Below are 15,721 nucleotides of genomic sequence, written 5' to 3' on the forward strand. Positions count from 1 at the left end.
GAGTCCTGTTGGAAGGCCCACTGCCTACCACGAAATAAAGTATTGTTCATGGGCCATACCATAGCTTCCAGCACTGTCCTGTGGTATATGACTCCATGACTCAGCAACAGCTAGTCATAATCTCATGCATGTGTCAAATATAACTCACTGAACAGTATGTATATCAGCTTTCATTATTATTATTAAACATTTCCTCATTATTACAAAGATGAAATGTTGGATACTTGAATAATAATTGTTACTCATTATACAAGGTAAATTTATAATTTTGGATAATAATATAAAAGTTATCTCAGCTTTTTTATAATAGATATATGGTTATTCTGTTTGCAAATACATCCACAAGCTTTCCTGGCTGATATATTAACAATTCGTGTTATACAAGCGATAATGTAACAATAATAAATCCTATCTGAGCAGATTAAGTATCAGTTATAAGACTATTATTGCACTTGTAGATATTGTATTATAATTTTAGTTAATTTTCACTTTGTTTTATTACTGAACGAATTTCTTTATTTACTTAAAAATTACAATACACCTTTTTTCTTTCTTTCTCTCTCTCTCTCTCGGCTGTAATTTATATAGTTGTTTCTTTCTGCACTCTCTTAATAAGTAACACTTATAACAGACAGAATTAACTTTACAAGTATGTGTTTTATGCTGAGGTTTTGTTCTAATGAGAATTGCATATTATTAGATTAAGGCAAATGTCTTTAGCATTGCATGCATGTGCATATTAGTTAAAAGATACACATAATTGCTTGCCAGTCATATCATTGGAGCATCACTTGACTTTTTATTTTGGCTTTTATCAGTGTCTGGCTATTAATTTTTGCTCTTTTTCTGTAATAAGAATTAGTTTTGTACAGGATATCCATTGTGCAGCTTTCATAACTGTTTCTTTAGGAAGAAAGATATATAGAATTTTTTAAGAGATATTTTAAATCTTAATTTTGTTTTTTTTTTTATTACAACATTTTCCTAACTCAAATTAGCATTAATTAAGTGTTAGCTTTAACTGGTGTGTTAAATAGATGTATCAGTATTTTTTTTATTACTAACAGGTGCTAAACTTTCTCCAAATTCCTTTAATCTTGAAGGAAGGTCAGCCATAAGTTCCTTCTACAGTCCACATTGTGACCTTACAGATGATTCTCTCAACTCAAAATCAGCCAATATTTGTTTAGTTGATCAGGTATACAATCCTGTTATAATTTATTAAAATAACTTATTACTTCAGTTTTTTATTATTGGTTGATTATTTAAGTGGTGACTTGTTAACATATTTAAAGAGTCCACATATTAGTTTAAAGAGCTAACTAATTAAGGAAGTTTGTTTAGAGCTGTGCAAAAAGAATAAGTAATTTTTTTAAAAAAATTAATTTATAATATAAAGTTAATTTGTTGTAGTTTTTTGTTTTGTATTAAAGTAGATATTGCCGATATGGTGCCAATGCATAATAGAACAATGTCAGCCAAGTCATCTTTGTTGGGAAAGTTTAATATCTAAGATTTGTTCAGTGTAATATGAAGGAAATGTAAAGGAAATTCAGAAAATGTAATGGAAAGTGAGACTGATAATCAGATTTGTATGAAGTGTTTTGAGAGTGAGTGCCATTTGTGTAGAGAGAGTAAAACATGTGATAGTGGAGTAGAAATTATTGACTAAAGTCCAGAAAAATTGTTAACATTGGTAATATTATTGAAAGTGCACTGGTGGAAGGTGAGGATGAAGAGGACCACATGAAAAAAATAGTGTGCTTACACGGTCCTTACAATCACAGGACAAGCCATGAGACTGAACATGTGCAAGAATGTTAGATGATTAGTAGAGCTGAGAAGAGGAAAAAGCAACAGCTGTGAAGTAAGAAATATGACTAAGCAAGGAAAGGAGAATAAGGAGAAAATTTTTTATGATGATTCTATGATAAAAGGAATTCTTAATTAGAGCAAGACTAAATTTTGTTTCTTTGGTGCAAAATTTATTAATATTTGTGAAGCTGTCAGTATTCAGAAAGGTAAGGTGATTTTGGCTGAAGTCATTCAACTTCAGCCAAAAAGGTTTTGGCTGAAGTTGAATGATTTGAAAGGTGAAAAATATTGTATGAAAGAAGATATGAAAGAGTAAGTGGAAGAAGCAGAAAGGAAGAGTGAGAGAGAGAGAGAGAGTGAAGATTGTAAGTCTACTGCCACTCTGTGATAGATGCAAGTTGTGGCGAAGGGCAGTTGTTGGAAATGAATCAATATGCAAGTGACTGAATCTGACAGATGGAAGGACTTATATAAAACATGTGCTGCACTTAAATGGATTGAAGTTAGGTATCTTGAGAAAGCTTTTGAAGCGTGCAGCACACTTCAGTTGAGTGAGTGTGACTGACCAAAAATGCAGATTCTAGTCAAACAACAATTAATGAGCTATTCAACATAAGGTTGGAGACCTAAGGGGATACTACAGTTTAATCTATACTAATGCTAGAATTGTCTGAAATATGAGGGAGGAGCTGTTGGCATTGGTTTGTGCAATCTTGCCAAAAGTTGGCTGACAGTAGATACACAGATAGAATGTAAAGGGATATAGTATTTTCATGGAGGATAGAGAAAATAGGACAGGGGGGGGGGGGGGGATACTGCAGATAGCCAATGAATTGCAACCAAAAAAGGTAGGAGATCAGGAAGACAAGTATGTGGATGGCAGTCCATTTGAAGCAATCTGGTGTAAGATAGAGGCCAATAGGACAGCAACAACTTGACCAACAGCTGCAACCAACTAAGGTTGGTTGCTGCTGTCGGTCAAGGGATGATGTGGAAGATATGCATCAGCACATCAACACAATTAGTGCAGGTAGTGATTATTATATGGGGGACTTCGACAACAAAGACATCCAAACTTTTTTTTAAGCTGCTAATTCTCTAGAAGTGAGATGGTCAAATCAAGAAACACATGATGTGGAAATGTTTGTTTTTCCAAATCTTTCCATATAATGTGTTTCTTGATTGCCAGAATCAATATCGTCGTCACTGATTTGTTGAAGGAGGAAAGGCATATTGAGGGAAGGGAATGGAATTTATTCATCTGCTAAGAGATAATTACTTTAAACAGCATGTGAATGCCAATTTCACTTTTCTTACTACACTTGACACCTTTCTATCCTATACCTTATATTCCTCATGCTGTTGATGGATACCCTGTTCTCTATAACATCCTCTTTCTCAGTAGTTCTTGAATAATCCATGATTCATCCATTTCAGTTATACTTTATTTATCCTCCAAACCTTAGGAATACAATCTGACCTTGCCATAAATAATTGATTCTGGATCAAATCCAAGGCACAGCTGATTTCTCTCCCTTTCAACTGATTGAGCCACTACACATCACCAATCTATTTCCTTAATTTATCATAGATGTTGGTAATTGTGACATGAGGGTAGCCGATAGACAGATACCAAAGAGAAATATGTGGATTAGCAAACTCCAGGAAAAAGGAGGTGGCTAGTGGTGTTCTGCAAGATGCTGTGTGTGGACCACTGCTGTTTAATTTGTACATTTATGACATAGACAAAAATAAGAAAATATTCAGTTGTTTGTTCAGGATTCAAAATTGGTTAATGAAATTAATGTAGAGAACTTGCAGAATTATTATCTTTTTTTTTATCTCCATTTTGGAGATAAAAGATAATGGGTGCTAGTTAATATGGAAAAATGTAAAGTTATGCATTTTGAGATGAAAAGATTACAATCTGTGTACCACATTGACTTTGTATTCTACAAAGTTAATGAAACTAAGGATTTGGGGGTGTTGGGAGATAGAGAGTTGAAATTCTGAAGGTGCATTGCAAAACTAGTCAAGGTGGCCCATAGGATTACTTGGTTATTGAAGAGCACACTAACAAGCAGAGATAAGAGTGTTATTAAATTTTTCATTTATCTAATGAAACTCTTATCTAATGATAACATTAGATAAGAGTGTTATCATTAATATTAAATTTTTGATATGGATGCATCTGGATTACTATGCTCAGGTCTGGTCATCTGGGTTTCTTGGACAATGAGGAAGGTAGTGGAGAGGATCCAGAGGTGAGTGAGTGAGCAAGATGGTGAGTGGTCTGCAGAATGCTCTTAGTTATGATAGATATTAAGGATTTGTGGGTTGCAAAAGTTGATTGATAGGCAGAAAAGAGGGAAAAATGATAGAAACATTTAAGTTACTAAAAGGTTTTTATATGATTTTTGCAGAGGAAATATATAAATACTTGGCTTGAGGAGGCAGAGCAAGGGTGTGAAGACTTGATTTTTCACTTGGAGAATGGTGAATTAGCAGAATTGGATGCCAGAATCTGTTGAGTGATTTGTCAGTCAGTGAGTCCAAGGAGAGGAACGATTTAATATGGATAGTTCTGGATCTCCTGCAATGAGATCTTCAGGCTCTGTAGAGACACCCATTCAATAATAACATATTTTTAATGTGCATTATTTTTTTCGGAATACAGAATGATACTGCATATATATTCATTATTTGCAGTTTATTACGTGCTCACAATTTTGCCATCTTCTTTTTTTAAAAAAAGAAAAAATATCACTCCCACACACATGAAAGTCCACAAAGCAGATAAATGCCAGTGTTTGACAATTGATTTCTGCCAATAAGCAGAAATCAAGAGAAAAGCGATCTATTAGTATTCTTTTTGAAGTACTGGAAGTACTGCAGTGTTTGGGAATATTTCATAGGGAAGACTATTACACAAAAACAACAACTAAGGCTAATGGAATGACAAATAAGTAGTGCAGGTTCAGTGAGTCAGCAGTTCAGCTTTCAAAGAATAATGTTGAGCAATTGTTCATGTTACTGTGGATTTAGCAGAAATGAAGGAACATATAATGGATGCTAGTTCTGCTGAATAGCACCCATGGAGGCATCTGCAGAAGAGATATTTTAGAAACTGACCGTCTATGAGACAATGGCCTGAAAGTATCTAAGTGAGATGTGTCATCATTCTGATATTCCCTCTTGTGAACAGTATCAGTATCAAGAATTTTTAGAGAGGTCTTAGGGGGAACCATCAAAAATGTGAGAGCAGCATTCCAAAGTTGGGTGGATTTGTGATTTGTACAGAGTTGGTAGCTGGACAGATGAAAATTAGTGTCTTTAAAAAAGAATGCAAACTTTTTTTTAAGCTGCTAATTCTTTAGAAGTGAGATGGTCAAATCAAGAAACACATGATATGGAAATGTTTGTTTTTCCAAATCTTTCCATATCATGTGTTTCTTGATTTCCAGAATCAATATCAGTTGTCACTGATTTGTTGTTAACATTTTGCCAGGTGTTGAAGGAGTCGACCATTGATAATCTCCATTTGTAGACTGTCCCAATGCAAAGTCAAATGGTTGTTTTACAAGTGTTGTGAGCTTAACATAACTGTCTCTCCCGGGACAATTGATATATTTAGACACATATCACAATACCTTGTTGGATTTTCTTTTGGAGCAGGAAAAATCATTGTGGGGAGGTGTCTTCTTTCAATCTTGGGAGGTTGAAAGAAGATCTTATACAATGGTATGTGCATTGGTTGCCAGCCAATGCACATACCATTTTAGAGGCTGCTCTCAGTATTGGAAAAATTGAAAAGTTTTTCCTATGCGATTCAGTTGAAATTTTAAAATATTATGTTTGTTGATGTATTTACTTTGTACAATGTCTGAGAATTTAAAAATTTATATGCAGGAGGTGAAAACAGCACTTTCTGTACCACTTCAAGTCTTCACATAAATATTTAGCAGAACTATTCATGTCTAACCTATTGATTGCACATGTTATTCTTATTGTATTCTATTATACTATGGGGCTTTATTATAAAGAAAGACTGCTTTTGTCTTTCTTTCCTGTTGATTCTTGAATTTTTATGAATTATAGTCAGCTTGCACACTTTACAGTATTTTCACTATTCCTAGGAAGACACTGACCATATGACTCATCGGATGGGAGATTTCTGTTGCTATAAGAAAAAGTTCAGATATTTTCTTCCAGATAGTAGTTGCACACAGAGAAATACTTGAATTTAATTGAATTCATAATAGATGCCTCCACCTGCCTGCAAAATTCAAACGTGTTTAAAAAGTTGTTTTGGGTGAGATTTTTTAAATGCAAAACTGCACTCAAGAATACTCGAGCTCAGCAAGGATGGCATTTTTAAATGCCATCCTTGCTCCTGATAACTCAAGCTTGCAGTAAAAAGGTCAAGATATGCATGTTTATGCACTTTTAATTATATGTGAGAAATCATTCTAATGCACAAAATGATTTTTTTTAATTACAGAATGTTTTTTTGGCAAATATTTCTTTTTTTAGTTCAGAAGAGAATGAAGCAGTACATGTTCTCTGTCAAGAAATAACATTAGAATTTTTGCAATTAAAAATGGCTTTAGATTTTATATTCAGATATTTTTACTAATGTTCACTCTGACTAGTTGTCATATTTTAAATAGATGGTAGCCAGTTATGCTTTTCAAGTTAATCACTAGTTAAATTAAAGATGCCAAGAAATTATATTGTTTAGTCCATTATCGAAGTGTAAGCAAAGTTTGCATGCCCAGTATTTTTGCGATTAGGCCTCTTCTGGCTCTGGCATCCTACTGATGAGACCTCAATAAAGGTTGAAACTTGTCTGGGTAGTGGTTCTTCCCATAATAACATTATACACATCCAAAAGAATGTGTGCTTTGCATTATGGGATACAAAGCAGTTAACCTGAAGTCATTAACCTCCTTATACAAATAGCCTAGTTGTGAAGATGCTTCACGTGCAAACTTTGTTTGCTTACAGTTGGATAGAGGATTAAACAATAATATAATTTCCTGGTATCTTTAATTTAATTTATAATCAAGTGAAAAAACTTTAAACAATTAATCACTAGTTGTTTTTTGATCTTATTTGTTTTCCTTTCTTCCCTTCTCCTTACCAGATTGATAGTTATCTGATTTTAACAAGCTAAAAATCTTTTTCTTTAGGACATAGTTCCTCCTGAATTACTTTTGCGATATCTGAGTATGACTGATTCTGCTAGAGCACAGACAATTGATGCAGAAATTGCCCGTCATTGTGCTTATAGCTTGCCTGCTGTAGCTCTTACACTAGGCAGAAAGTACTGGCCTTGTCTGAAAGAAACTTATGAACTCTTAGCAACAGAAACACAGGTATGTATTGACATTAACATGATATACATTTTGCATCTATATCCATTTTTTTTTAAATTTTGTATTGTAATTTAATAAATAAATTAAGGGTAAATGTGGATAGGTAAATGGATAAAAAGACCCAAGCTAAAAACTTCAGTATCTTATTCCCTCAACACCACAGTCCATAACAACTGCAAAATCATCATCATACTCCTGACATGTAGCCTCAGAAGGTGTATACTATATCATGATAGTATGACATGAAAAGTTACATCATTATTAACTTTCTATCAACAATTTCCTCTAAATTAATCTGTTATTAGGAGTTATTCAGTTTAGTCAGGGAATCCTGCACACTTGTATTGGATTTCTTTAAGAGTATGACATCATCTACATAAGGTAAAGAGCTGAAATTAACATTTCCAGTTTTGATATCAATTTAATATTCACTTTTCTCCATAACATGATCTTATATTTGGTGGTGGTGGTGGTGGTGGTGGGGGGGGGCTGAAAAGTTCTAATAAATACCTAGAACAAAAATGATATTAAAACAACTCTTATATATCTAAATTCTCGTAGACAAGATTACACATTGGTTATGCATTACTAAATCACTTAAGGAATTGACAACGTAGATAAGAATATAAATTAAATTACACTTTAATAAATATTTCCAATATTTCGGCAACGTCACATTGCCATCTTGAAAAGCAACTTACAAAAAAGGCATGTGCACGTAGGCACTACAACACAGTAACTGAGAATGAAGTGATGAAGTTATTGTTCTCCTAAAAGTCCTGATGGTTCCCCCTAGTGGGCTAAGTAGGTGTTCTTGGCCGTTGGGCTGAAGGTCTGCTGATGTAAGCCTTCCAGATTTGGGAGTCTCATACATCCAAATTTGTTGAAGTTTTGAGAGGCTCTGATACACTCCTCTCCTTCTTAACACACTTAAACAACCAACACCCCAGAATCAAGTTAACTCTGGGGTGTTGGTTGTTTAAGATGTGATGGAACCTTGGTTTTCTCAGTTTATAGAAAACCCACTCATACAGGCAAGTACATTCACCAACAGTTCTACCAACCCACCTCATAACAATATGGAGTGGTGAAAACACTATACAACAGGGCTAAAAACTAATCTGTTCTAACGATGAGGCCCTGAACACTGAACTAAATCGCATCCTCAACACTTTCTCAGCCAATGGCTATTCCCCCCCCCCCCACACACACACCCAATCCAAAAAATATTGAAACCAACAAACCACAACCCCCATTCACAATAAGGATTACTCTAAATCCATCACTATTCCCTACATCCGAGGCACCTCAGATAAAATTAAAATCTTAAAAAAACATGACTTGCAGCTGTAAACTGTCTTACTTTGGCCAAACAGACAGGACAGCAAATATCAGAATTTCGGAACACAAGGGCTATATCCGGTTTCACAAGTACAGCCACTCTGGTCTTGCAGATCATGCTCTGGATACATGCCACAGAATACGGTGGAAGAAAGCTACAGTAATACACCAGCAAACACAAATTCGAAAGGCTATTTATGGAATCAGCCTCAGCCCTAAGAAACTCTCCAAAACCTCAACAAATTTGGATGTGTGAGACTGCTCCAAATTTGGGAGGCTTACATCAGCAGACTTTCACTCAACAGCCAAGAACACCTACTTAGCTCGCTATGGGGGGGGGGGGCAACATCAGGACTTTTAGGAGAACAATAACTTCATCACTTCATTCTCAGTTACTATGTTGTAGTGCCTACGTGCACGTGCCTTTTTTGTAAGTTCCTTTTGAAGATGGCAATGTGACATTGCCGAAATAGCAGAAATATTTATTAAAGTGTAATTAATTTATATTCTTATCTATGTTGTCACTTCCTTAAGTGATTTAGTAACTTATATATCTTAAAAGAAAAAGAACGAGTTATTACAATTTGATGAAACACGGGAGTTAAAGAATTTTAATTTATGTTCCTTCTTGTGTTATATTAGTTGCTTTAATATCATTTTTGTTCTTAATGTTTAATAGAATTTTTCATTCCCCTCTTGTAGCTAGTGAATAACAGATTTCCTTTTTAGATGGAATGGTTACTATGATTCTCCAGTCATGGAATTCAACCTTATGACCAAACCACTTGAATTGTGCAGTAACCACTGTAAAACTTTTATACCTCATATTTGAGCATTTCTGGTTGAATATTATCTACTCTAGCTGCTGCCTTTCCACATTTCAGGTTTTTGGTGCTTTTTCTGCTTCAAGCATTGCTTGTTTCATTTAGCAACTGTTCAATGTAATTACTCCTGGCATTTAGAATATTTTTATCTTCGGTTTCATGTCACCTTTACCACCTGATTCCTTTACAATTTCCTCCATTTCTGAGCTCTTTCAATACCCTCCAGAATATTTTGTCACCTTCCTGATATTAATTTTCTTTGTTCTTCGTCTCCCACGACTTCCATAACTTTTACAGAGCTTCATTTTCTTCTGTATTCTCTAAGGGAATAAACTGACTGACTTGCCAAGAACTTTCAATACACTTTCTTTTTTTCCTTCACTTCTTCTTTAACCTCTTGAGTTTACGACAGAACCTCATCACCTGGTTCACCTCATACTTCTCTGACTGAATCAATCAATCAATGTTTTCTTCAGGGCTTTCCTCTGAATCTCCATGATTTGGTTGTTTTCAAGCTTGTTCATTTTTTTTTCAATAATGTTTATGTATATTGGAACATGGTCCACAGTTCACTTCTGAAAGTTGCTCAACTTTGATTCGTTTTAAAGCTTTCTTACACATTCTTCTTTTCATTAAGAAATTCAGTTTTGTCCTGCTTGAAACTAGATTGCGATCACCTTCCAATTTCAAATCCTTTATATACTCTTGTGTCCTTAACCAGTGGGAAACATTGATATCAACAATAACATAATCAGTGAGGATTCTTCTTCTTGCCATCTTCTCTCCACATGAATTTATTCACATTTTTATGTTGGAGCATGGTGTTACTAATAACTCATCCATGTCCTGAACAGAAAAATCATCAGGAAATCTAAAACAGTTTTTAAGTACCAAATGCACTATTCTTTTCTTCTGCTCAAATGGCACCCAAGCCTTCTAATCCCTTGCCAAGGTTGTTGGACAAAACTTTTGTCCTGCTATATTTCCACCTCTCAATCAGCCCGATGGTGGCAACATCTAAGATAATGCTGACCTCTTGGCATCAGTCTTCTCAAACTCTTGTTTAGATGATCAAGGCAAATCTCCCTCTACTGTTCCACAAAACCACCATCGGTATTGCTTCTGATTTTTTTGCTAGAAGGATGTCAGAAAAATACTGAATATCCTTGATACAAATTAGTCCTCTAGAATTAACACACTTTCTGTATTGCATTTGCAAGCTTTTATCCACCCTCTTCCTAAACAAATGGAGATAAAAGTCTGTTGCCAAACTATCACCGAATTGTCCTCATTGCAGTACTCTCAAAAATTGGTCATCAACAGTCAGCTTCTTCGCTACTTAGAAGTTCATTGGTTCATTAGCTAGTTTTCTTTGACCCCAGATGCTATCTCTTCATTCCAGTCTGTATTACCATAATTAAAATCACCCATAATGACTACCCTTTTCTTCATAGCTACACTGATTTGCATATACCCTCCATATTACCAGGTAGTAATTATCTGTAGCAACATTTAACTAGATATTTCATTCTGTTCACTTTGACTTGACACTATACTGCATCAAAAGCACTACCATTGTTTGCTCCTTCAGTTGGAGATAACTCCTCTGCTACCATCAACAGCACCCCCCCCCCCCTTCTATCTTGTCTATCCTCACAAAAAGCATTATATCCATCCATTCACCACTATTCCCATCAGAATGTCATCCTCATCTAACCATGTCTCACTTATTCCAACAAATTTTGGGTGAATATATTCTATTAATGCCACAATATTTAATTTCCTTTATTTTGAATACTTCTGGCATTTGTAAATATACATACTAGCTTATTTCTGGTTCTGTAACAAGCCTCCCCAATCCCACTCCTCAGATGTAGTTCCTCCTCCATATCCCCTCTCCCCCAAGCCACTCATCTCTACCATTACCAATCTTACACCTGTCCTCAGACCTGTTTGTTTCCCCCACATCCCTGGTCATCCCAATTCTTTGTTGTACACACATACATCTGCTCCTCTATCTATCATCCACTCTTCTCGTGCAGTGTCTCCCTGTCCATCCCAACCTCCCCCATTTCAATTTGTCTTATGTTCCTTCTTTCTCATTCTCTTCATGCCATTCACGAGCTCTCCTGCTGTTCCATGTCACCTCTTGCTTTCTCAGGTCTTCCATTCATTTCAGTCATCACTATCTCTCTCTCTTTTGTAGCAACAGTTCCTCCAGCTGACTCACCAAATTCAATTTACGTGTAGCCCATCTTTTTTTTATACAGCTCCATCCATCCCTCAAATTCATCCTATACATCACAAAATGAATTATTTTCTCTTCACACGTCTGAGCTAGCATTGCATTCATAATCCTTGCTCACTGTCTCATCTCATCACTGTCATGTCTGAGCAACACAGTTGACTACCTTTCCTACCACACTGTTATCTTTTATTGTCCTCGGCAACCTCCTGATATCTATCCTTACATTCTCCCTTTTTTCATCTAGATCATTTGTGCCTACCACCACTACCAACTATTGCTTACTTTTTCCTTATATCTACTGCTTAAATCACTCTACTTAGTCTACCCCTATGGAAAGCAAACTTTATGCACCTTCTTATTTACCACACCTCTAATAATCGAATCTATGCATGCGTACTCCAAAGCATTGGACACCTCTTTCACACTGCCATCTTTTATTCCAGCTTTCCTCTTCCTTCTATACACACCTGTTAATCTCTTCATTCCATTCCACAATTGCCTCATCTCCTCCAATTCTGCTTTCATATCCTGAATTACTTTCTCACTGCTCTTTGCTATCTCTATCAGGCTGACCGCACTTTTTTTTTATCTGTCATACTCGTTATTTAACAGGCTGCTGGTTTAACTTTCACATACACTGTGTTACTGCTACTTTCAAACAGCTCTTTTATACTCTCTTTCACATATCTTTTACCATAATTTAAACCTGTAACTTCATTCACTCTAATACTTTCAGTTTCACAGCTTTTGGCACTAACTTCTACTACTTCATTTTCTTGCTTCCAACAAGTCTCACATTTCTGGCTTGTAAAACATCTGTGACACACTCTCTTTCTCTCTCCACTATCACTCTCATACCCCCACCCCTCCCCACATACACATACAGCAATGTCTTGGCCATCATTGTTCCTGTTTGCATTGCCACCATGAATAACACTATTATTTATATATCGTCATCATCATTAAATTCCTGATATGGACCCTCAAGGGGTATACAGGATATGATAGTACTGCATGAAAAACTTACACCATTACTAACTTCCTATTTACAATTTTCCTCCAAATCAATCTGTTACCTGTCAAGACGCCAATATTATCAGATCTTATATTTCTATCTTCTAAGGCACTTTTTACTGTATCTATCCACCTATATCTTGGTCGCTTCCTTCGGGTCGTTTTCCTGCCAACCTGGCAAAGGACACTTGTTTTGCTAATCTTTTCTCTCCCATTCTGTTTAAGTGACCATACCACCTGAGATTAGCTCTGCTAGCACATTCCTGGCTGCTAATAATATTAAGTTCTTTCCTAATATCCTCGTTTTTAATATGACGTTGCCACTGATGCCATCTGTTCACCCATCTAATCTTTCTCAGGACTGTGATATCTGTGGTCTCCAGCCTTTGGTCAAGTGTTTTATTTCTAACCCAGCTCTCAGTGTTCTAACCAATTTTAATTGGTTAGAACACTGCCTGGTAATTTAGTGTTTTGACTAATTTCTCTTATTCCATATAAATTTATTCAGTTAACTTCCTACAATACCAGCTTTGTTGATTCCGCTGTCTATTTTCTTATATAATTTACCATCTTCACTAAAAATTGTGCCTAAGTAGCTGAAATGCTTTACTTGTTCTATAGGTTCTCCATTCACAATGCAGTTGATATTTTCAATGCTTCTACCTATTTTCATTGTCTTTGTCTTTTTATTGCTGATCTTCATTTCAAATCTATTAAGAGTTATTCAATTTAGTCAGGGAATCTTTCCGACTTGTAGCAGATTTATTTAGAAGTATAACATCATCTGCATAAAGAGCTGAGATTAACATCTCCAATTTTGATATCAGGTTTAATACCACTTTCCTTCATAATGTGATCCACATAGATAATAAATAACAGAGGGGATAATGTACATCCTTGTCTGACACCAGATTTGACATGAAACCATCTTCCTGTACTTCCTTCAATTCTAATTGCTGACTTACAACTCAAATAAAGACTAACTATTGCTTGATATAATGCTCCATTGACACCATACAACTGTAGCACTTTGAACAGCTTCTCTCTTAGCACCCTGTCATATGCCTTTTCCAGATCTACAAATCTTAGATACAGATCTTTGTTATATTCCCACGATTTCTCAACACTTTGTTGTAACATGAAAATTTGATCCTGACAACCTGTATTTGGTCCTTCCACAATCCTTCTCAACTGTTTTTCAAGTATACTTGATTAAATCTTACCAGGAACACTCAGTAGGGAAATACCTCTATAATTCTCACATTCAGTTTTATTTCCCTTTTTATATATGGGTACTATGAGAGCTGTGCTTCAATCATCTGGAATTTGTCCCTCTGTCCAGGCCTTCTGAACTATGCAGTGCAACCACTGTAAGACTTTTATACCTCCATACTTGAGCATTTGTGGTCGAGTATCATCTACTCCCGCTGTCTTTCCACATTTCGGGCTTTTGATGGCTTTTTCTACTTCAAGTATGGATATATATTCCTGATTGCATGTGTGTTGAGTGTTTTTTTACTACTGTGCTGTCATCATTGCTTGTTGAAACAAGCAATTTAGCAGTTTTTCAAAGTAATTACTCCATACTTCAAGAATATCTTTTTCTCCTATTTTCATATCACCTTTATCATCTCTAATTCCTTTTACAGTACTATTTCCTCCATTTCTGAGTTTTTTCAACAGCTTCCAGAATATTTTCTATGTTCTTACCAAATGTCTTCCCACGACTTTCATTCAGCTATTTTTGCACAGTCTTTAGCTTTCTTACATTTGTCTCTGTATTCTTAAGAGCACAAGCCGACTTATTTGCCAGGGACTTTTGATATGCTTTCTTCTTTTTTTTCACTGCCTCTTTAACTTCTAGTGTCCACCATGGAGTTATGATTTTTCTGTCCTTACATTGATTCATGCCTCTCTGCCTGAATCAATCACTATTTCCTTCATGATTTGCCACTGACTCGCCAAGGTTTGGATACTGTTCTGAAACTCTTTCATTTTTTCTTGAATAATGTTTGCATATTTTAGTCTACAGTTTACATCTGAGAGCTGCTAAACTTTTATTCACTTTAAAAATTTCTTACATGTTCTTGTTTTCAGTATGAAATTCAATTTTATCCTGCTCAAGACTAAATGGTGATCACTTCCAATTTCAAATCTTCTGTACACTCTAGTGTCCTGCACCAGTGGGAAAACATCACTATCAACAATAACATAGTCAATGATATTTTTCTTATTCCTTGCTTCTTCTCTCCATGTAAATTTGTGCACATTTTTATGTTGGAACATTGTGTTAGTAATAACCAGTCCATGTCCTAAGCAGAAATCCAAAAAGTATTTGCCATTGTTATTAGCGTTGTTCTTTTCTCCAAATTTTCCCAAAATATTTTTGTATATCTGACAATCATTTTCTCATCTGCTATTTAGATCCCCAACAAGGACCAACTTTTCGTTTTTCATTGTGTCAGTTTCTTTCTCTAAAGCCTCAAAAAATTCCTCCACTTCTATCTTAACAGAACCTTCTGTGGGACCATAGGCACAAATAAGTCTCATTGTCCAATTCCCCATTCTGATATTACCTACATCATTCTACTTGATATTGCTTGCCATTCAAGAAGCTACGCATTCTTTTCCCTGATTTTCATTGGCTGAATATAAAATTTTTATTTATTGCTCAGAAAAATCTCACCAAATTTTGTCTTTTTTTTATTTTAGTCACCCCTATTATGTCGATCTGGTACTTACCCAATTCCTCAGCTAGCTCCATTTCTTTGCCATTCAGGCTTCTTATGTGTATAGTACAAACTTGAACTCTGATGACGAGTTAGGGTGTCTTTTAGGATTTTTATATATCGCACATTGTGTAAATATAGCACAAAAATAAAAACACTTTCAACCACACAGTCATACAGAAGGATACTACAATCAGTAATTTTCAAATTATCATGATTTACTATTAAAGCAGTGACTTATCTACAAGCTTACAATCATGCTGTCAGTCCAATACCCAACCAAAATGATTTTGAACTTTATTGAGGTCTCTTCATATTCTCTTCTGTTGTAGCCAGGCCCAGAAAGATAATGAGGTTGAATTAATGCAGCAG

The 15,721-nt window shown here is 35.4% G+C and overlaps 1 protein-coding gene across 1 annotated transcript in view; it reads left to right on the forward strand.

Annotated features, from left to right (window-relative positions):
* Positions 1–15,721, forward strand: part of LOC150103428 (serine/threonine-protein phosphatase 4 regulatory subunit 1-like) — a 649,146-nt gene that overhangs the window by 601,187 nt on the left and 32,238 nt on the right. The window contains exons 12-13 of the mRNA XM_090398478.1: positions 1,068–1,198; positions 7,008–7,178. Coding sequence (XP_090254604.1) covers positions 1,068–1,198; positions 7,008–7,178 — 302 coding nt within the window. The remainder of the gene's footprint in view (positions 1–1,067; positions 1,199–7,007; positions 7,179–15,721) is intronic.

This window comes from Typopeltis vanoorti, chromosome 9 (genome assembly GCF_054136105.1).
Source record: "Typopeltis vanoorti isolate ZY-2024b chromosome 9, IOZ_Tvanoo_1.0, whole genome shotgun sequence".
Lineage (NCBI taxonomy): Eukaryota > Metazoa > Arthropoda > Arachnida > Uropygi > Thelyphonidae > Typopeltis > Typopeltis vanoorti.